At 47.2% G+C, this 20,899-nt stretch overlaps 2 protein-coding genes across 2 annotated transcripts; both read right to left on the reverse strand.

The window, feature by feature from the left end:
- Positions 1 to 1,950: 1,950 nt before the first annotated feature.
- CUNH11orf52 (chromosome unknown C11orf52 homolog) lies at positions 1,951 to 8,648 on the reverse strand. Its single transcript, XM_039350571.1, has 4 exons — positions 8,530 to 8,648; positions 4,402 to 4,442; positions 3,377 to 3,423; positions 1,951 to 2,756 (listed from the first exon to the last, which is right to left on the reverse strand). The coding sequence occupies exons 1-4, from the start codon at positions 8,559 to 8,561 to the stop codon at positions 2,505 to 2,507; spliced, it is 372 nt and encodes a 123-aa protein (XP_039206505.1). The 5' UTR covers positions 8,562 to 8,648; the 3' UTR covers positions 1,951 to 2,504.
- Positions 8,649 to 13,274: 4,626 nt separating this feature from the next.
- Positions 13,275 to 17,394, reverse strand: HSPB2 (heat shock protein family B (small) member 2). Its single transcript, XM_039350572.1, has 2 exons — positions 17,237 to 17,394; positions 13,275 to 14,373 (listed from the first exon to the last, which is right to left on the reverse strand). Exons 1-2 carry the CDS (start codon positions 17,331 to 17,333, stop codon positions 13,931 to 13,933), a joined length of 540 nt encoding a protein of 179 aa, XP_039206506.1. The 5' UTR covers positions 17,334 to 17,394; the 3' UTR covers positions 13,275 to 13,930.
- Positions 17,395 to 20,899: the final 3,505 nt, after the last annotated feature.

Raw genomic sequence — 20,899 nt, forward strand, 5'->3', positions numbered from 1 at the left:
ATGGCTGATGGCTTACGCCAGTGTTCGTGTCCAACCATAACTGCATCAACTGAACATTAAAATAACTGATATTTATTTTATTGCCCAGTTTATTTTAAGTTGGGAGTGTCCTCATACTTCAGCCTCTGTGCAAATACTGTCTTCTCCAATATTTCATTTATATTGCACTAAAATTCTGTCAGTGTTTACCAAATTATTTTTAAATTAAATATAATTATTGTCTTGTCATTGTGAATCTCAATATTCAAAATCCTGAGAAAACCTTTTAAAGTCATAAATACAGTTTAGAAATTTAAAAAAAAATGCTTTACAATATCTTTTAGATTCTTTCTGCTGCCTTGAGGACTAGCGCTGTGATCATTTTAAAATAATATTTGAGCTGGTCAAACACTGAGAGATCCCACCCCAATTTCTAATCCAGTTCAATAAATATAAATAGGATTCGGAAGCACAGATAATGTATCTTCATGATTGATAAAATTCAGTGCAAATAATAAATATAAATTATTGGGGAAACTCTTTTTAGAACAAAATTGGGAATCACATATCTTCTATATAGTGCTTGTTTTTTTAAAAAAGCTATTTTCTCTGTTATTTAGGGCAATTTATTTGTTCTTCTTCACAAAGCATTGGATTAGCTGTTAAATATATTGTACCTCTATAGCCAAAGGTGTAAACTAAGCTAAAAATTCCGCAGAGTAGCTGCAGATAAAAGAAGCTTTTCTTCCTATACTTTCCACAGCAAGCAGACAGATATATCTCCAATCCCTATTTATTCAACAGAGTCCAATGTTGGATCTGGAAAACAAATTTCACACCTTCCATTCCTAGTTTCACTAGCTGTGAAAACAAACAGATAAACAAACTTGACAGACCAACTTATTTGTGACAATATTTTGAAGTTCAACAATAGTGTGTATCCAACAGCAAAGCAAAAGAGCCAGGGGTTATTTCTTTAGGCTGTTTTACTCTTCCGACATTGCAAGTCCATTTGAGAGTCTATTATACCCATTGGGCTATCCTTCTCCATTTGAATGTCCTCCAAATATTGGAGAGTTGTAGTCCCATGGCTCTAGAGGAGTTGGGGAGTATTGAGTTGACCCTTCTTTGGCTTAGCAAGGGATGGAGTGATCCAAAAGATTCCCATGACTTTTTGTAAGCATGATGACCCACAGGATTACCCCTTGTGCCAGACTCTTCAATGGTCATCCTTTTCTGCTGACCTCTCTTTTCACCACCATCATTGTTGGTAGGACAAGAAGCAATGGCTGGAAACCAAACCAGGACAGAAGCAACCCAGAACTAAGGAGGAATTTCCTGACAGTGAGGACAATTAATTGGTGGAACAACTTGCCTCCAGAAGTTGTGGGTGCTCCATCACTGGAGGTTTTCAAGAAGAGATTGGACAGCCATTTGTCTGAAATGGTATAGGATCTCCTGCTTGAGCAGGGGGTTGGACTAGAAGACCTCCAAGATCTCTTTCAACTCTATTATTGTTATTCTGTTGTCTGATCCACACTGGCTGGAGAATTCTGGGAAGTCCATCCATCTTAAAATGGCCAAGGCTGAGAATCACTGCTTTAGAGAATGATAGGTCACGGATCTTGCCATGTAGAAAGATGACAAGTGAAGAGCTCGCCCCTTTTTGCCAAAGTCCTCACCCGCCCCTTTTCCAAAACATTTCTTTCCAAGGGTACACACACCCAGAAGGGAGCAGGATGCCTTGATCCTCTTTTCCTTGAAAATAGGCTAAATTTTAGAATGTGAGGGACCTGCATTAGTTTTACGTTGTAATTGTTTTTTTTCCTGGATCCATTCCACTGCATGGAACTTGCCTTGGGGATCCTTTCTTGTCGAAAATCTCATCGGTCATTCTGCAGTGATGCTGGGTCATCCGGAGTCAGCTTGCCATTTCAGTTTGGTGCTTCCATAGGAGAAAAGGGATAATTCTTTTTTTTTCACGAGCTGAGCTGCCGAAGGAATCACCCGTTTGTTACTCAGACAAAGAAAATTCGTACCAATTTCTTGGAAGAAAATTTCCCAGCACCCGCAAAAGTTTCACAGATCCTTTGCCCCAGGAATTGCTGCAGCTGGGATTGAATGTTCAAATGAAGACCCCTCAAAAGGTTTCTGTAGTGTGCATCCTCCCTCCTTATATCAAAACCAAGCTCTCTTGATATAAAGACATCCTGCAATGATTGCTTGGAGAAGATTTTAAAAAATCTTGTGAAGCTTTATGTTGCTTACTCCACATATCAGCTGGGCTTCGTCCTCCAGTTTGCCCCCTTGCTTGGTAACACGATCCATGAAGCCATTTTTCCTCAGAAACATCACTTATTCCACTGCCCAAAGGGCTCATTTTCTCGGCAGACCCAAGAAAAAAATACCTTATTCCCACGAGTGCATTCTGACCTGACCCAGATAGCGGGGTTTTTTTTTTTTGAACCAACTGAGCACCTGCAGTGTCTGATGTCTATTTTCTTCCAGAATGGCATCTTCGGCACTTATACCAGAGTCCCGTTCTTGTTGTCATATTTCAGGTGGGCTCGGGGAAAATTCAGGGTAGCGTATTCCGTTGCATTCTGCGACTGGAGGTTTTTCACCTCCTCAGCTGAACGTTCGCGGCTCTTTGTGAAAACCTGGATATCGGCGTAATGCACGCTGCTTTCACTGAGCTTCATGTTCTTCGGCTTGCTCACCATGGCATAGACCGGGAACTCCGAGACATCATCGTACACGGGGGCCACGTCAAGACCCTTAGCAAAGAGAGAAAGAAAAATCAAATCACTGAGGCTCAGACTAACTTTTAGAAATAAGTAGTTTAAAAGCCAACTGGCGCTCCCTCTCCGTTCCTTAACAGGAGCACAACATATTGGGAAAACTCTGCCCTCCAGAAAGGCGAGCTACATAAGAACACAGTTTGTACCCCTAGGACAAATGTTTGGCATTAAATTCTCATTGTCTTGGGAAAACAGATCTTGCAGGATGTTAAAAGCCAAATTTGTGGGGACCAGGGAGGGCGAGGGTGGGAATGTACCTGGAGGAATCACCAGGTTAAGGAAGGATGGGATAAAGTGATGCCCGGATGAAGTTAATTAGTTTGGATCATGAAACATCTGCAAGAAAACAACCAAGCTCAGAGAGCACCAAGGACCCAATAATTCTCTTCCTCCTCCTCCCAACAAACCCCATTCCCTTCTAGCACTGATGATATTACCTAGTTGGGTCATGAAATGTCTGCGAGAAAACAACCAAACTCAGAGAGTGACAAGGACCCCTCACTTCAATCCTGTTTTTATTGTGTAAATCATTGGTCAGTAAAAATTAATTATAGAATAAAAAGGAAGTCCTCTCCCTGAGAAGGGAATTTATTTACCTTGTTGATTTCCGGGGTTTGTAAACTCGGCTTACTGATTCTAATATCTGTAAGACAGAAAAAAAAAAGCTGAATTGACATCATTCAGCCCCCTGAAATCCCAAAGCCTTGAATCTGAAAACTGCCAGCGGATGTGGCTCGTATTTAGGGAAATCAGGAAGTCTCCGTGAATTTGGGGCAATCTTGGAAAACAAGAAGAGAGTGAACTTTCTACAGGTCACCTGGCGAAGAATATCTTTAAACCTAGAATCATATTTAACCCTTGGACCGGAGATCTGAAACCAAGGATCCTGGAGTTCAAAATCCTTGATTGAATACGAACTATGCAAAATTATGTTGTGGGTTGTTCTTTTGCCTTCTCAGAATGCAAGTTTTCAAGCATTCTTTGGTGTGAATGCAGACTCCTAATTAGCTGTTCCTTTGTTTCTAAGCAAAAAGGAAAGAATTGCCCCCTAGCTAAAATTCTCAGGGTGAAATAAAGCCATCAAAAAAAAAAAAAAAAAGAGAGAGAGAGAGAGAGAGAGAAACCACTTAAAACAACAATTGGTGGTGGAGCAGTCCTAATCCTCAGCTGAGTGCCAGCAGCCTTCATTGTGCCCTTTGCAAATTTTTAACCCAATAGGTCCCAAACCATCGTTTTGCAGGAACCCTCAAGGTATCCTGGACTACAGTGCCCATGGCAACGTTCAGCCCAGCAGAAGGATCCTGAGAATGCTGGAATTTTCTGCTTGTTTCTTTGCAAACACTCCCCCCCCCCCAAGGGGTTTTGCAAGAATCAGTTTTCCCCCTGCAGTTTTTATTTACTCCCAGGAAAATGATGCCTAAGCGGATAGGTTGAATTCAGATGTTCCTTCACCGGGAATATTCCTGCACTCTCCTCTCCCAGATCCCTGTCACATCTATCCAGCCCCCTCCAACCGGTGGTCATGATGGTTTTCTTGCCTTGTTGCCATTTTATGCTGGCTATCCAGTCTCACTTTGTCCTGTGAATGGGATAAATTAATCAATACCTCTCTACTGCTTACCTGGTTTTTCTTTTTCCTTCTTCAATAGCGAAGGGCAGTTGCTAGCAGAAAAGAAAGAAAGATGCATGAAAATTGGGAAATTTCCCTGCTAGCCCTTCAAATCATTCCCTTCCTCCTTTGGGGTTTTCTTTTCTAGGTGTCTCCACCTCTTACAATATTCAGACTCCCTACATTATTACGTCCTGGGGCTTGGCAGCAGCTTGGTTCATAAGGATGACTTTCTCAATAATTACCTGTTCAGTTTCACATTCAATTCTATTTTGAGTTTCCCAGGAACAGGAAAATCAGATTTAAAAAAATAAAAGAATAGAGGTCTGATAACTTGCACTGTAAGAAATTAAAGAGTGCAGGGAATTCGCTACCTTGCTCTACTTAGCCAAAACCGGTCTATCTCTTCTGAAAGCCAGACGCTCTTTTAAATACAGTATTTTTTTTAAAAAAAAAATGCCGTTTGCTTTGTCTTGTTGTTGACGTTGCTGTTAGTGATCCCAGAATGGCGACTGGTTGCAGCATTCTTGTGTAGGGAGTCTTTGAAAATCTCTCCCCTGCATGAGATGCTCTGAGCTTCATTGCGGGGCTGGGGGGGCTGGGGGGCAGGGGGGGGGAGAGATTCAGTTTAGGTAACTTGTTGGGAGGAAGAAGGTCAAGTCAGCTCCTCCCTGTATCTTTAAGGATGCAGGTAATTTTCAGTCTGGCAGGTGAAGAACAATAAAGGGAACTACTTAGATGTTATTTTGCATGCGGTTCTTGGTTTTGGAACCTGACATTAATAAAACAGGACTTTTTGTAATAGAAAGAGTGTGTACAAAACACACTGATTAGAAAAGTGTACAGAAGTGTACAGAAAGCAGGACAAGAAGCAACAGATGGAGACTAATCACAGAGAGAAACAACCTGGAACTAAGGAGAAATTTCCTGACAGTGAGAACAATTAACCAGTGGAACGACTTGCCTCCAGAAGTTGTGGACGCTCTGGAGGTTTCTAAGAAGAGACTGGACAGACACTTGTCTAAAATGGTTTCCTGCCTGAGCAGAGGGTTGGACTAGAAGACCTCCAAGGTCCCATCTGACTCTGTTATTTTGTTCTGTTATTCTGAAGTGATTTAGCTCTTTAAAGAGATTGGAGCAACCTGGTCTTCGGCTGCTTATAGAAAGCTACTAAGGGGTGTTGGGGGAAGGAGAAGGGGGGGGGCTGTGGTGGAGGCCCCATCCCCACCCTTCTTTCACCATAAAATGCCAAGGGCAGCTGGGCAGCGAGTCAAAACAGCAGCTTGATGAACTTCTGCTGAACAGCTGCCCAGTTCTAGTCCCTGTAGCCTCAGCCCCCCTCCAGGAAAAAAGGGCAGGGGGGGGGGATTCAGACACAACAGCCAACAAACCCGTCCTGCCCAGATGCCCCAAAGAGACAGCAAGACCCCTTTTTTCAGCCCTCCGAGCAGGGATCCCCTCTTCTCTGGACAGGCTCTTCTGCAGCTTCTTCTCCTTCCAGGGACATTTTTCTCCCCACCCAGAGGGGGGGGGTCCCTGGGCTAACTGAGAAGTCCCTGCAGCCCTTTTTCATCTTCCCCGAAAGACAAAGAAGCCTGTTGCCCTTTAGGAACAGGGAACAGCAGGGGAAGTCGGTGCCAAGGCTGCTTTAAATAGCTCGGCCTTGAATCTGAGTGAATAAAATCACTGGCATCTCGGGCAAAGAATGAAAAGGGCCTGGGTCGGTTTTCCAGATTGCTTTTCTCTTTGTAGGGGAGGGAAAGGAATAGATGGCAGAGTCTGGCCCGTTCACACACACACCCCCTTAGATGGTTTCTCAACTTCAGCAGCTTGAAGATGGGTGGACTTCAACTCCCAGAATTCCCCAGCTAGCTATGTTGCTGGGGAATTCTGGGAGTTGAAGTCCACCCATCTTCAAACTGCTGAGGTTGAGAAATGCCATTCTGGGTCAATGTGAAACCTTGAGGAATATTACCCCATGTAAGAATAAACCCCAAAAGTCAACATTGACCTAGACATATACATTTAATACATACATACATACATACCATAAGCGCTGAGTTATTTTTTTATGGAACCATTCAGTAGGGTGGCATTGATTTATTATATATATATATATATATATATATATATATATATATATATATATATATACACACACACACACACACACACACACACCTGGAGGAACATTGTCCATGGAGTCGCGATGGGTCGGACATGACTTCGCAATTAACAACAAAAATATGTGTATGTGTGTGTATACGTATGTGTATACATATATACACATATACACATATACACATACACACGTACACACCCAATCAGTTCATACCCCCACTGGCAGTTAAAAGGAAGAAACAGCTAAGACCACACATTGCTCCTCGAAGCACGAAGCTGAACGCACCAGCCTGAAGATGACGAATGGGACTTCGTCGAAAGGTTGCCAAGACACTTCCAATTTAATTATATATATATATATATATATATATATATATATATATATATATATATATATATATATATATATGTAGGTCTTTGGTTGTTCGGGTTTTCTCCCGCGTAAAATTGGAAGTGTCTTGGCGACGTCTCGACGAAGTCCCATTCGTCATCCTCAGGCTGGTGTTCTCAGCTTCGTGCTTCGAGCAGCAATGTGTTGCTGCTCGAAGCACGAAGCTGAGAACACCAGCCTGAGGATGACGAATGGGACTTCGTCGAGACGTCGCCAAGACACTTCCAATTTTACGCGGGAGAAAACCCGAACAACCAAAGACCTACATACAAACACCCGCGAAAACCTCAGAAAACATATATATATATATATATATATATATATATATATATATATATATATATATAATATATATATATATATAAGCTTTTATTATTAAATTTATATGCCACCCATCTCAGAACTCGAGGGGATTCTGGATAGGAAGCGAGGGTTGAATTAGGACGAAGGAAAACCTTGTCACTTTCTGGGGGCTCCAGATGGGCATATGGGAAGGAGGGAAGCAATGGCCCCCTCCCCACCTACCCACCCACCCCGTCCAGCCAAGATTCATTGCTAGAATTAAACCCCCCTCCCCAATCAGTGCAACGCTTCCGAACATCTCCGCTAGGTGACGCTGTTTCCGCTGATTGAGCCCCATCCAAACCCAGCAGCTGGACGGCCTTTCCCACGAAGCTAAAAAGCGTGTTTTTTTTCTTTCCTTTTTTTCTAAAAAAAAGCAAAGCGGAGCTCCCACTTCGCTTTTCCCAGAGAGAATTACCGGCTAGAAAGCAAACTAGATTTGCCCCGTGTGGGGTGCTGAACTTTAGGAGACATTCCCCCCCCCCAAAAATAGAGAGTCTAGACTAGAGCAAGGGTGTCCAACCATGGCCACTTGAGGACCTTGTGGATTTCAACTCCCAGAATCCCCCAGCCAGCTGGCTGGGGGATTCTGGGAATTGAAGTCCACACTTTTTAAAATTGCCAAGGTTGGACACCCGATGTCTAGAAGCTAAAATCCCAGATCACACACACACACACACACACACACACACACATAAAACGGGGGGAGGGGGGTAAGCCCCTCTCCCTTTAAGTAAGTTTCTTTCCTGGCCAATGGCCCCAGGAGCATCTTTGTGTGTGATTGTGTGATTGTGCGATTGTGTGTGTGTCTGCCGAGTGCCGCTCCCCGAAACCCGCTGCGTTCCCCCCTCGCCCCTCGCGCTCAGACTACAAAACCCACCCTCAGCCCGATTGCCGGGGTGGCAGAGGCGCAGAATCCCTCCCACTCAAATCGGTGGGCCCCGTCCTCCCCTCCGTCCCGGGGCGGGGGGGGAAGGTCTCGGCCTCTGTCCCGCGACTCGAGGTGACTGCATTCAGACGACGCCTCCCCGCCGTTCTCCCGGATCCCAGACCTTCCGCGTTGAGCGCAGCCCGCCCAGCCTGGAGCCCCGCAACCAGCCGGGGGTCCTGCTTGGGTGGGGGGAGCGGCAGGAGCGCCTCTGGGCAAGCCGCGGGCGCTCTGTGCATGGGCAGAGGGTGCGGTTTTCCCGGGGGAGCGGGGGGGTTTTTCCTCCCGTGTGGGGGTCCCGGAGCCCCCTCCTCCTCCCGGGCCAGCCCAGCGTCCCTCGGAGGCGCTCCGGACTCACCGGCCGGCGCAGCAGCCGCAGCGGTTCCCCATGGTGCCAGCCGCTTCCTGGTCGCGGCTCCTCGGCCCCAGGGTGGCAACCCGGCCGCGGGCGAGGAGGCGGGAGGCGGGCGGCGGCGGGAGGTGGAGGCGGCGGAGGGCCGGGCGGAGGTGTCGGGTTTCCGCGCGAGCAGCCCAGCCCCGGCCGCCCTCTGCTGGCCGCGCTGCCCGGCGGGCGGGGGGCGTCCAGCCGAGGCGTTGGCCCCTCCTGCCCCGCCGCCCCCGCCTTCCCAGCCCCTAGTAGGGGGAGACCCTCGCCGCCCCTCCGGAGTGCTCTCAGCCCGCAGCGGCGGATCCCTCTGCCGTCCTGCCCCATCCTCCGCAACCTTTCCACTCCCAGCATCCCCCTCTTGCCCCATCATCCACCCCCAGCATCTCCACCTTACCCATCATCCACAATCTTTCCAGTCCCAGCATCTCCACCGTGCCCATCATCCACAATCTTTCCAGTCCCAGCATCTCCACCTTGCCCATCATCCACAACCTTTCCGCTCCCAGCATCTCCACCGTGCCCATCATCCACAACCTTTCCGCTCCCAGCATCCCCCTCCTGCCCCACCATCCACAATCATCCCATTCCCATCTTCCACAACCTTTAGGCCGGGAGGCCTTCTCCACCCAGAAAAAGTCCCCACTGGGAGAGCTGATTTGGGGCCGTGCCAGGGCCGGGATGGGCACCCGCAGAAAAACCAGGAGGGCAAACACAATGCTACCATTGAAGCTGTGTTGCCTTGGATGTAGTGTGGTGACCGCCATTTTGACTTTTTTGCCCCTCATTTTATGGAAACCCCAGAAAGACGCTATAACCTTTTGGATAGGCAAAGTTTTATTTCCCCAATACATTTTCTAAGTGGGGGGCATATTTGGGAGAATGTATATGCTGGGCTTTTCACGAGCAGCAAATCTTCCTGGTGACTTCATTTCAGGTCCCTGAAGATCCTATCCTATACTCCCCCCCCCCCAGATCCTCAAAGACATCCAACGGGACATCCAACAGGAAAGGTGTTTTGCAGGGGGACAGTCAGCCCCGGTGGGATTGCAGCTCCCTACAATATGCGCAGCTGTTAAGCGGGGGGGGGGGGGAAGCCTTCCAAGAACAGCAGCAACAGGGGGTCCCTCCTTGAGCCCCAACCCAGACTTGAAAGGACGCCCGGGTGTCAGGCTGCGAGGAGCCCAGCCTGTCCTTCACCTCCCCTCATTTGGCAGGGGCTGCAGGAGGTGAAAGGAGATGGACACCTGTCAGGTTTTTTTCAATGACAACCCCTTTGCCAGCAGGAGGAAAGACCCCGGCAGCAGCTGCCAAGTAGCCAAAACCTCAGAGGAGATGCAGGAAAATGCTTATATCCCCCTCCCCCCCTCTGGAACATCATGCCCCTACCCCCCCAGGTGAGATCCGCACCCAGGCCCTCGGCTTCCGGAAAGGGCCTGAAGACCTGGCTCTGCTCACTGGCTTGGGACCCCGATGGGGCCGTGTCATTCTGGGGGTGGACCCACCTCCTCCCCTTCCTTGCCAAGCTTCCAGTGTTTACTAATAGTAATACTGTTACTGTTTTATTATTTTAATGTTTTATATTGCTGTTTTATTGATTGCAGGCCACCTAGCTCAGTGGTTCTCAACCTTTTTAATGCCGCGACCCCCAACCGGTCGTAAGTCGAGGACTACTCAACCGGTCGTAAGTCGAGGACTACTCAACTGGTGCAGCACTGTTTGCAGAATGGGACTTTTGGCGGGCTCAGCAGGGCAGAAACAGCCTGGACAATTCCTATTGGCTTTGGAAAGCCAATAGAATTAGACTCTATTCAAGAGAGTCTATTCTATTGACTTTCAAAAGCCAATAGAATAAAAGGGAGTAGCACAGCTAAGGAAAAGGGGGAAAAAAATGGCGGACTGCGTTGTTTGGCGACCCCCGTGAAATGGTCGTTCGACCCCAAACCTAGCTCTAGGCAAGATGGGCAGCGTAGAAGTTTAATTAATGAATAAAATGCAGGTAATTCTAGATTTACCGCCACAATTGAGAGCAAAATCTCCGTTGCTAAGCGAGACTGTTGTGAAGCAGTCCATTTTACTCCATTTTATGACCTTTCTTGCGGCAACTCTTAAGTGAATCCCTGCCCTTGTTAAGTTAGCCACGCGGTCCTTCAGGGAATTCCCTCCCCCCACTGACTTTGCTGGTCGGAACGTCGCAAAAGGGGACGGGACCCCGGGAGGCACTGCGACCGTCGTGACTACGCACCAGTGGCCGGGTGTCCTAATTTTGACCACGTGACCCTGGGGATGCTGCAACGGTTGTAAGTGGGGAAAACGGTCGTAAGTCACTCTTGCCTGTGCCGCTAGAACTGCAAAAGGTCACTAAACGAATGGCTGTAAGTTGAGGGCTATCTGTAAAAATGACATTTCCACAGAAGAGACCTTAACAAAGACCCCAAGATGGGCGGGGGTGGCTTCTCCTGTCGCAAACTGATGCAAACTTTCCCACTGTTATTGGCACCCCACCCCATCCCGGACCCACAACGCAAGCAACACAGGGAGTGTGGCATTTGCTCCCAACATCCCTCTCCCACCCCAAGACTTCCACAAGCCATGAATGTAGGCTAAGAAGTGGCTTGGGTTGCAAAGCATCTCAGGAAAGGGATTTTTGTACGGCTGGAGCCAGACAGGAAAATGCAAACAAAACCCAGGTGTTGCAAGGCTGCTGGTCTCTCCCCTACCCTGCCCTGTGTCCCCGTTGTGGCCTTTCAGCTCCCGTGCAGAAAGACAAAAGCGTTCTCAACAATCCTGCTTCCCCACCCCCTCCCTCCACCACCAAGCCAGTCTTGGCTGCCTGTTCACATTCCCTTTCCCTAACACAAAAGGGGGCCGCTTGAGAGTGCGGGGGGGGGGGACTTCTCTGCTTTCCGGACCAAATCCGGCCTGTGCAGACATCCAAAGGTAAGCCCTGGTTTTTGAGGGGTGGGTGGAAGTGGAGGCAGGGGGTCCATCGGGGAGATGAGAGGTCAGACATTGTTGGGCGCCAACTGGAGAGGGCATCGTGCCAAGTCAGGGAAGATGAGAGGAATTTCTGGAGTGGAGAAAGATTTGGGACCCCAGGAAAGCAAAGTCCAATTTATGGCAAATAGATGAACCACTAGCAGTTGAATTTTAAATTTTAACGAACAGACGCAGGTCCAATTTTTTCATTTGACATCTCCCTCTCACCCCACCCCCCAATAATTCCCTGCCTGGTGATCCTATTGCCTTGTCTCTCCAAATTCTCCCTGCTGAGATTTTGTCAGGACAAATCTGGAAAACTGGGTGTGTTGCTCTTGCAAGAAAATGGAACGAGGGTCATCTGAATAATGGATAAACTTGGGGGAACCATTTGAGAGTCTGCACCACCAGCCATTCAGATCCACAGGAAATGTTCTTCTGAAGAGATGTCCATTTGGACTCCAATGGGCGTTGCACTTAAGCTCCCTGTCCAGAAAGTCCAAAAGTGGACAAGCTAGCTTTAAAAATGTGTTTGTTTAAAACACACACACACACATACACACACACAACAAACACAGACAAATAATTAGAATTCAGCGCTGCAGAGAGGTTTCCCACAGCCAGAGTTGTTATTGCATGAGCTTTCCGAATTACAGTATGTGGGTCAGCGGCTGCAAGTCAAATGTGCTTCCTTTTCAGTTGTGGCTTTGTGGCTGGCTGTTTCTCATGGCAGTGAAACACAACAAAGAGCTGTCAGTTGGAGGGCCAAGGAATGTTTCCTCCCAACGGGATGGAAAGGCTTAGGAAGTTTGAAAATATGATGGTGGTCCTAGAATCCCCAGACCCTCAACCCTAAGTCATTCAAACATTTGGGTCTGTGGTTGCAATTGGCTCAAGATAGAAAAAAAAACCCAGATCACAGTTGGAGATACCGAGGCACAGTGAGCCCAGAGAACGGAGGCTGCTAAGAACACAATTCCCACAATTATGTAGTCCTTGACTTACAACAGGTCATTTAGTGACCATTCAAATTTACAACAGCATTGAAAAAAAGTGACACAACTGTTTTTCATACTTGTGGCATCCCCAGGTCACATGATCCAAATTCAGACGTTTGGCAACTGACTCGTATTTGTGACAGTTGCAGGGTCCTGGGGTCACGTGATCCCGTTGTGACTTTCTGTCAAGCAAAGTCAGTGAGAGAAGCCAGATGCACCTAACAACCGTGTTACTAACTTAACAACTGCAGTTTTCACTTAACGACTGTGACAAGAAAGGTTGTAAAATGGGGCAAAATTCACTTAACATCTGTCTCGCTCTGCATCAGTAATTTTGGGCGTCAATTGTCGTTGTAAGTCGAGGACTACCTGTACTTTCTTTAAAAAGTTCTTTATGAACCCAGAAACTGTTCGCTTGAAGCAGGGAGCTGCAAACTCGCTAGCCACATTTTAGCCTAGCAGGCTGCACAAATCTAATTTGCAACCCTTACGATTCACTGGATTAGCTGAACGTAACCAGTGTTGAGTAATGTAAATGCAGCTACTCTAATCTTATTGCTAACGGAGACGGGAAATGTTTGCTTTGTGTCAGTAGTCGTATGATGGGAAAAAGTTTATTGGATGAAAAGTTTAGCTAAGTAACCTAGAGTTAGGTGAATGTGTGGTTTTTTTTGTATGTGTTTAACTGTTTGCATTTATCTACTTACTTTCCCAAGTTATGATTCATCAATAGTTCTGAAAACAGGTTCCTTGCTTTATTTTTTTATTTTAAAATCTCATTTAATCATCAGCAGATGAGTAAAAGCAGCCAAGAGCAAAAGAAAGGGCAGTAAATAAACCTTTGCAGAATTCCAAAATAAAAAGGGCTGATTTGATGGGTTGTCAAACTAAGCCCATCTCAAAAGGGCTTCTAATTAATTTTTGGGTAAAGAAAGTAAAGTTTAATTATCTGAGGCTGTCTAATGCCAGCAACATTGCGAGTGCCATCTTCCCTACTGTACTGGCCTTCCAAATGCTTTGGACCACAACTCCCATCAGCCTACCACATTGGCAGAAAAATGTTAGGAATTATGGTACCTGTTCAAGGGGAGAAACAAAAAGGAATTCGATTTACCATATCACAGGTTTCAAACTGGTGCAGTGTCCTTTACTGTCTTCCATTATAATCCAGGGAATTATATTTTTGATGAACGAAGGTTAGAAGACATCTGAAAGGATAAGCTGTAGCTCTGAAGACCTTGTGGGAGAAGCTTCTTGGAATGAAAACCCTAGATATTTGGGGAGGAAAAGATGAAGCCAAGGAGACCAACTAGGCCTGGCCTTTGGTGTCCATGAAAGACCATTTCCAAATTCACCTACTCAACGTATCCCAAAATGGGCCACCCTAGAAGGATGTTTTAGGGATCTGTGGTCTCTCCTGAACTTCCTGCTTTCCTTTCTGATTGTCCTTGGCTGGTGACTTCCACCTCGTTGACTTTGGCCTTCACTTCCTTTCCCGTCCGCCGGACTTCAATGCTCAGGATGCCGTCATGGGTCACAGTGGCTTTGACTGACAAAGGATCGACATCCAAGGGCAGGATGTAGGTTCGGGTGAATTCCCGGGAGATGAATCCATGTCGGTCAACCTTCTGAGGATGCTGGGCTGTCACCTCCAGGAGGTTGTCCACAGTGCGGACAGCGATTTCATCAGGGGTGAACTGGCAAACGTCAAGGAACACCTGGAATTTGTGTTCATTGAGGGTGACCTCTGAAATCCCGCGTTCCAGCTGTTTGTTAATCCGGGGCCTGATATAATAACCATGGTACAAAGTTGGAGCCAGAATATCTCCAGGGGAAAGGCCTAGAAGAAACAAGGATTGTGGCTTAGCATGTATAAAGAGCCGAGGTGGCGCAGCAGTTAGAGTGCAGTACTGCAGGCCACTTTAGCTGACTGTGTTCAGCAGGTCAGGGGTTCAAATCTCACCGGCTCAAGGTTGACTCAGCCTTCCATCCTTCCGGGGTAGGTAAAATGAGGACCCAGATTGTTGGGGGCAATGTAAATATATATATACATTGCTTACTGGTGTACACCGCTTAGAGAGTGCTTGCACTTAAAGCGGTATATAAGTCTCATAAATAAATAAATAAATAAATAAATTATGGTTTATAAGGGGTCCTTGGTGCTCTCTGAGCTTGGCTGTTTTCTTGCAGACATTTCATGACCCAGCTAGGGAACATTATCAGTATAGTGCGTGATGTTTGGGTCTGGAAACATCTGCAAGAAAACAACCAAGCTCAGAGAGCACCAAGGACCCCTCATTTCAGCCCTGAGCTACAAATATTTTCTTCTTTGGATTATGGATTATTTATTTTTTTTATGGCTGAAAAGCAATGGGGTGTGTGTGAGAGAAAGCAATTTTGAACAGAAGAAGGAACTCATGAAAAAAAAATCAAAGCATTTCTGCAGATTAGAAGCAGCAGTATGAAAGAAGGTGGAGTCAACTTATTTTCCAAAGCACCAGAAGGCAGAACAAGAAGCAATGAATGGAAACTGAACAAGGAGAGAAGCAACCTGGAATTAAGGAGAAACTTCCTGACAGGGAGGACAATTAACCAGTGGAACCGCTTGCCTCCAGAAGTTGTGGGTGCTCCAACACTGGAGGTTTTTCAGAAGAGACTAGACAGTCACTTGTCTGAAATGATACAGGATCTCCATCTTGAGCAGGGGGCTGGACTAGAAGACCTCTAAGGTCCCTTCCAGCTCTATTCTGATTGAATGATTGATTGCTTGATTGAAACCAACTTCCAGTTCGTGACTTGCTCCTCCAAGCCCACCGTTGCTTCCACGGCTAAGCAAAATGTTTTGCAGAAGGCTGGTGCTTAGTTTTAAAAACCCGCAAAGCCTGTCTCCTCAGAAGGTTGGAACAGAGCCCGTGGCGTTCTCAATGGCTGAAAAGCCATTGTCCACTTCCAATCTCTTCAGAAGGGCTGCTGGTGAAGAAGATGGACTCTTTCTTGGGGGAGAAATTGCTGCTCCATTGCTGAGCACGGTCCCGAGTCCCTTCCCAGCCTCTCCCACTCCAGATGCCGCTTGGCAGAGCAGAGGAAGAACCTGCTGCCAGGAAAGACGTCCACTGCCAATAAGGCAGCCTTCTAATGGCTGCGCCTGGGGGAGGGTCTCCAAGGAGAGGGCAGCACCGTCTCTCTCCTGCAGACCCCCAATCTCTTTGGCCTCCCGTCTCCCACTTCTGCCAATGATTCTTCCCCAAGTGGGCTCCATCCTGCTTACATGGGGAGGCCTGGCTAATCAAGTCAGGCCACACACTACTCCCCCCTCCCTGTGCAAGGCAGTTGTTCCACCGGTTCATGCCAAGAGCTCCACCCCCTGCAGACTGCCCGACGGGGCCGGGAGGGGGTGGCGTAGCTGATGGCTGCCTCTGCATTCCTTCCAGGGGCGTTTCGGCCCCGCGTGCCAGCTGGGCTTTGCAGCGCTTAAGTGGGCTTCCCAAAGTCTACGGCCAGCAGCAGCGTTTTTCCAAAAGCCCCCTCCTCGGTGCCAGCCGACTGCATTCCACCGGCTCTGTTTGTGCCAGGGAAGGGGAGGGACTGGCAGGGAGGGGAGGACTGGGCAGAAACATCTCCTTGTCTGCAGTCAGATGGAGATTATTATTAGCTTCTCCCCAAGGACCTTTGCAGTCAGATCTTCCTCACCCTCACGCTAGGTCTCAGAATACTTATGTTCTTTTGTCATTTATTTAATTTGTTCCTTTTTCTAAGATATTTTTTACTCTATCTTGAGCTACCCAGAGTTGTTCGGAGTTGGGTGGCACCTGAATCAAGTAATTAAAAGCAACCTCTCTATAATTAAAGAATATTGCCACGAGCATCAAAATTAACCAGAGAAAGGCAGGTTGGTGAGCAACTTTCCCGACCTCAGGAATTTGACAGAGAACCACAAGGGGTCTCCTTCCTGTAGAAGCGGAAGAGAAATGGCCAGCCATTGGAAAGATTTTCATCTGGGTCTCTCTGCCTTGAGCAGGGGGTTGGGCTTGATGGCCCCAAGGGAACCCTTCCGACTTCTAAGATTCAAGGCAAAGCCAAGCTTTTCCTTGGAAAAACTCTTCTTGTCTTTGCAAAGCTTCGGGGTGGGAGAGGCAGGGAGAATAGGTTTCCCTATCTGAGGAGTGTATGAAACACAACCAGTAGCACAATAAAAATATCACAAACTTTAGAGAGAAAGCAGGAAGCTGTAAGTGTGCCCAAATCATCTATGAAACTGAATTACTTTACAAGGCTGGGACCCCCAGAATGAAGTGTTCCCGTAACCCCCCCCATATTGTCCCTCTCTACCCCCCCCCCCAGCATTGACAGTGGGTAGGATGCTCAGCAGGGCTTCGTCCAAGAAAAAAACAAAACCCAAAACTGATCAGGAAGTTCCTCCTTCCCAAATACAGGATCTCCCAAGTCTCCATAAGGGGGGGTTGCTGGTCCAAATATCATCTCCCTCTTTCCATTTACACAACCACACAACAAAGGCCTGGGAAAGATCGGGCTCCAGCCACAAAAGGCTCATGATGCACTTTTTAGCACATTGGAATGGGGGGGGGGTGGAGATGGTGCACCCCAGATTAACTATTCCAGGAAGGTCCCCCCACCCCAGAGCTGGAATCCTCAGAAACCTGCAGTCTGGAAGGATGGGGAGGGGCTGTCCCTGCCCCCTTTACCTTCTCCAAAATTCTGGTCGTAAATCTTGCTGGGGTTGGCAAACTCGCATTCCGGGCTCATGGGGTAGGCGTGGGGCAGGCTGTGCTGCTGAGCCATGATGAGAAAGCTGTCTAGATGTGCTCGCTCCTCAGTGCCTTCCTTGGGAAAGCTGTAGCCAGCCGGCTCGTTGGCCAATTGGGACACTTGGAAAGCAAATTCCACTGGGAGGAGGAAGTGATAAAAGATGGACCGAAATAGACAGGCGGGCCCTGCTGCGCTGAGCCCCCAGAGAGGATCAGGAGTCTTGTGGCTCTGCAGCCCCCCCTCCCAAGGAGAGCATCTTCTGGCTACTGGAAGACGGTGGGAGAGGCCTCTGATGTTGCGGGTCAGGGGGCTGCTAGTCTTTGGGACCAGCAACATCTTGGGGAAAACCAGGCGATCTCCTGAGAGGCACGGGTTTCGAATCAGGCAGAGGCTGCCTGGCTGGTTGCATCACGGCTGCTGCTGCTGCTGCGGCCACTGTCCAGACTGCTGTGGTTAAGAGGAGGATGCTGAATTAGGGAACTCTCACCATGCAGAAGTGTGCAAATCCCTGGGTGCTTTCATGCACAACTTGGTCTTGTGGAAAAATAAAGCCTTAAAAAAATAAAGGGCTTTTACGAAATTCCATGGGTGAAAGAGAGATCTTTATTTTTGCGCAAAAAGGTTCAGAAGTGATTGAACAATCAACAAATTTCTGAACAAGGGGGAGGGTCTAAACTAAAGCTTTATAGGTTTCTTTCTCTCAGGAACAAAGGAAGCATAGATGGAATCTTACATTGTATATGGAATCTACTTTGTGTAACATTCAGATAGTTTCTCACACATTAGCTCCATTTTTCATGCACAACTTGAGGTGAGGGACAGACAATCCCCCCACAGGCTGGGCTGCTTCCTTCCCTGGCCTCTTGCAATCAAAAGGCTGTAGGGCTTCTTGAATGCGCTGGACTTCACCTCCGGGATGCGTGCAACAGTGAGCTTCCCTGATGTGCAGCCATCTGGAGCCCTGCAGAGAGGGTGACTGGCTTTGGCCATCGCCCGAAGCCCTGGCTCTCGTCGCCACAACTGGTTGAATACACCATGAAACGGGGAAAAGAAAACCCAACCACCAATCCATCATGGCTTTGTGCAAAGCCACAACAGTGGCCTCACAAGGGAATTGTGCTTTGGCACAACAACCCAAATTTGACAAGCAAAGTTGTGGGGTGTGTATGTGTGTGTACAGATAGTGTTATGAACCAACTAATGGATTATATATACATTTAAATCTATACTGATTACAATTTGATCGTATTATCTACCTGTATGTGGAACATATTTAATGTCAATGTTTAACCTGTGTGTGTTTTAACAGATACCCATGTTCAGAAACCAGAAACTCCCTGCAGATCTTTTGGGGTTTCAATTGCCTCTTGTTTGCACACAGTGAAATTGGAGAGTGGAGCCAGCTTGTCTGCTTGCCCCTGAAGCCACTGCAGAGCGCCTGCTTCTGCCCCACTTCCTCTGCCCCAGAGACCAGACGCTCAGCCGCCTTCGGTGGCATCTGGCCCTGGCTGTCACAGAACAGCCCCAGAGAGAGCGTGCGCTCCTCACCCGCGACACATGGAACAACCACACTAGCCAGGCAATTTAAATCTTGGGTACTATGCGCATCCGATAGTTACGTCTGGTAGAGGGTTGTGTAATGTGTACCCTTATACAATTAGTTCACTGCTAATTAGGAATTAGCCTGTGGCATGAACACAATTGGTGAGACTTCCTTCCCAATGAATTCTGCCGCAGTCATCGGATCAAGAAATCAACTCCACAAGGAAGCTAAAGCTACTTTGAGTGAGAGGGGCAATAATAGCAGAAACTTATAAGGCTGATGGGGCTGCACCATCCCCTCCTCTTCCTCCTCCTTGCAGTATATGTCGCTGAATCAGGCAGGGGTCTGTCTAACCTGCTTCTGGATGTTTCCTGTTGCTCTGGACATTAAAAAAATGTTTCAGCCCCTTTTTTTGTCAAGGTTCCTGCATTGCTTGCTTACCTTCCTTACTATCTACAGCTCCTAATTGCAAATTCTGAGCTTCTGAAAAACATCACCCTGAGTTCAAAGGAAGCTTCACCATTCCCCTTGGTTGCTATAGATCCCTGTCCCCATAAATGCTTTGAAATCTGTCAAAAATAGTTTTGCTGGTCAACTTGGAGTAGAAAACTGATGGCAGGAAAAAGGTTACACATCTCTCTCGCCTTCTACCTCTCCCCAAGATACAAAACATTTGCCAAAGCCAATTTATAGGTAAAACAGCTAGACTAAAATGAATCTAGAAAGATAAAACCCTTCTCAGCAGACATCAAGATTCCTCCCCCCCGCCCCCCCGCCCCCGTTTTAATCAGTTCATCAATGGAAGTGAGTCTTATGGTATTTCTTTTCTGTTTTGTGAATGGTCTGTCTGCAGGAATTCCCATCAAACCTCTTGGAAGGTTCCATCCAAAAAAGATGCAGGAACTCCATTCTGAGCGTTCTATGACAAAAAAAAGCCCTGCATATAGCAATGGAACAAAAACAAATCCAGTTTCTCCCTCTTGACAGATTGCAGCTGATCCTGGAAGATGATTCCAAGGTTTCTGAGGTTTGGTGCAACCCTGGGCCTCAGGGCCTCAGTAACTACAGCTCCCATAAACCTCAGCTTTTAAACTCATATGGTGGACTACGTAAGGCATTTTATATTTGCATTGGCAGATCAGGTTGCAAACCTTCACTGCTGCCAACAGCTGACGGCCAGTGACGGCATCTGGAAACGTATTATGTGGCTAGGAATAATCTTAGGGGATTATTGCCACAACATTTTTCAACAATACACAATACCTTTATTTATGTCAAATGGCTCCTGAAAAGTAAATTCAGAACTTACACTGCATAAAGTTTTTTTTTTAAATGTTCACAGTCAAAACCTAACCACACTGTGCTGAATGTTCACTCAACCCTTTCCCAGAGTCACGGCATGTGTTTGTTGACACCACAGTTGCATATAAATAGACACCTTTATTGCTGAGACTGGATGCAGGCTTACTCAGATGTTCCTTGAGTTAACTGACACTGTTGAGTGTGAAAGCACCCCCAGACAGGAATCCACTCGGGAACAGGCCATATTTCCAAGTAATCATGGACAGGTTCTCTACGCCCATAGCTTTCTTCATGATCTGATTTCCAAGAACTACTAATTACTCGAGAAGCTGCAGAGTGGGGGGACATTGTTTTGGGTGCCCCAGCATCTGACAACAAAGGAAGCTTCATTTCGCTGTCTTCTTCTCACCGTCTGGAAATTGTGTCGAGGTGTCCTTGTGATGGGGGCTTAGACTCAACAAAGATAACTCCAGATCTGACTAGAAGAAACTCTCAGCTCTCGGTGAACGCATGGCAGTGCTTGCGCCTTCCCACAGTTGGGGGGAGGAAACAAAAGAGAGACGGGGAACTTCGAACCACATTCATGGCATGCTCAGCTGGAGGTGCTATCACAACCTATGGGCAGGAGCCTTGTGTAGTCTCTCACCCTCCTGAGCAAAGACGTTTAAATTTAACCCAGTGGGGAAAATGATTCATCTCTTCTATCTCACCATCTATTAAAAACATTTGGCTCCATTGTCCCCAAAGCCGAACA

Source organism: Crotalus tigris, unplaced genomic scaffold, assembly GCF_016545835.1.
Source record: "Crotalus tigris isolate CLP2741 ecotype Arizona unplaced genomic scaffold, ASM1654583v1 scf7180000018340.3345759, whole genome shotgun sequence".
In the NCBI taxonomy this organism is placed as follows: domain Eukaryota; kingdom Metazoa; phylum Chordata; class Lepidosauria; order Squamata; family Viperidae; genus Crotalus; species Crotalus tigris.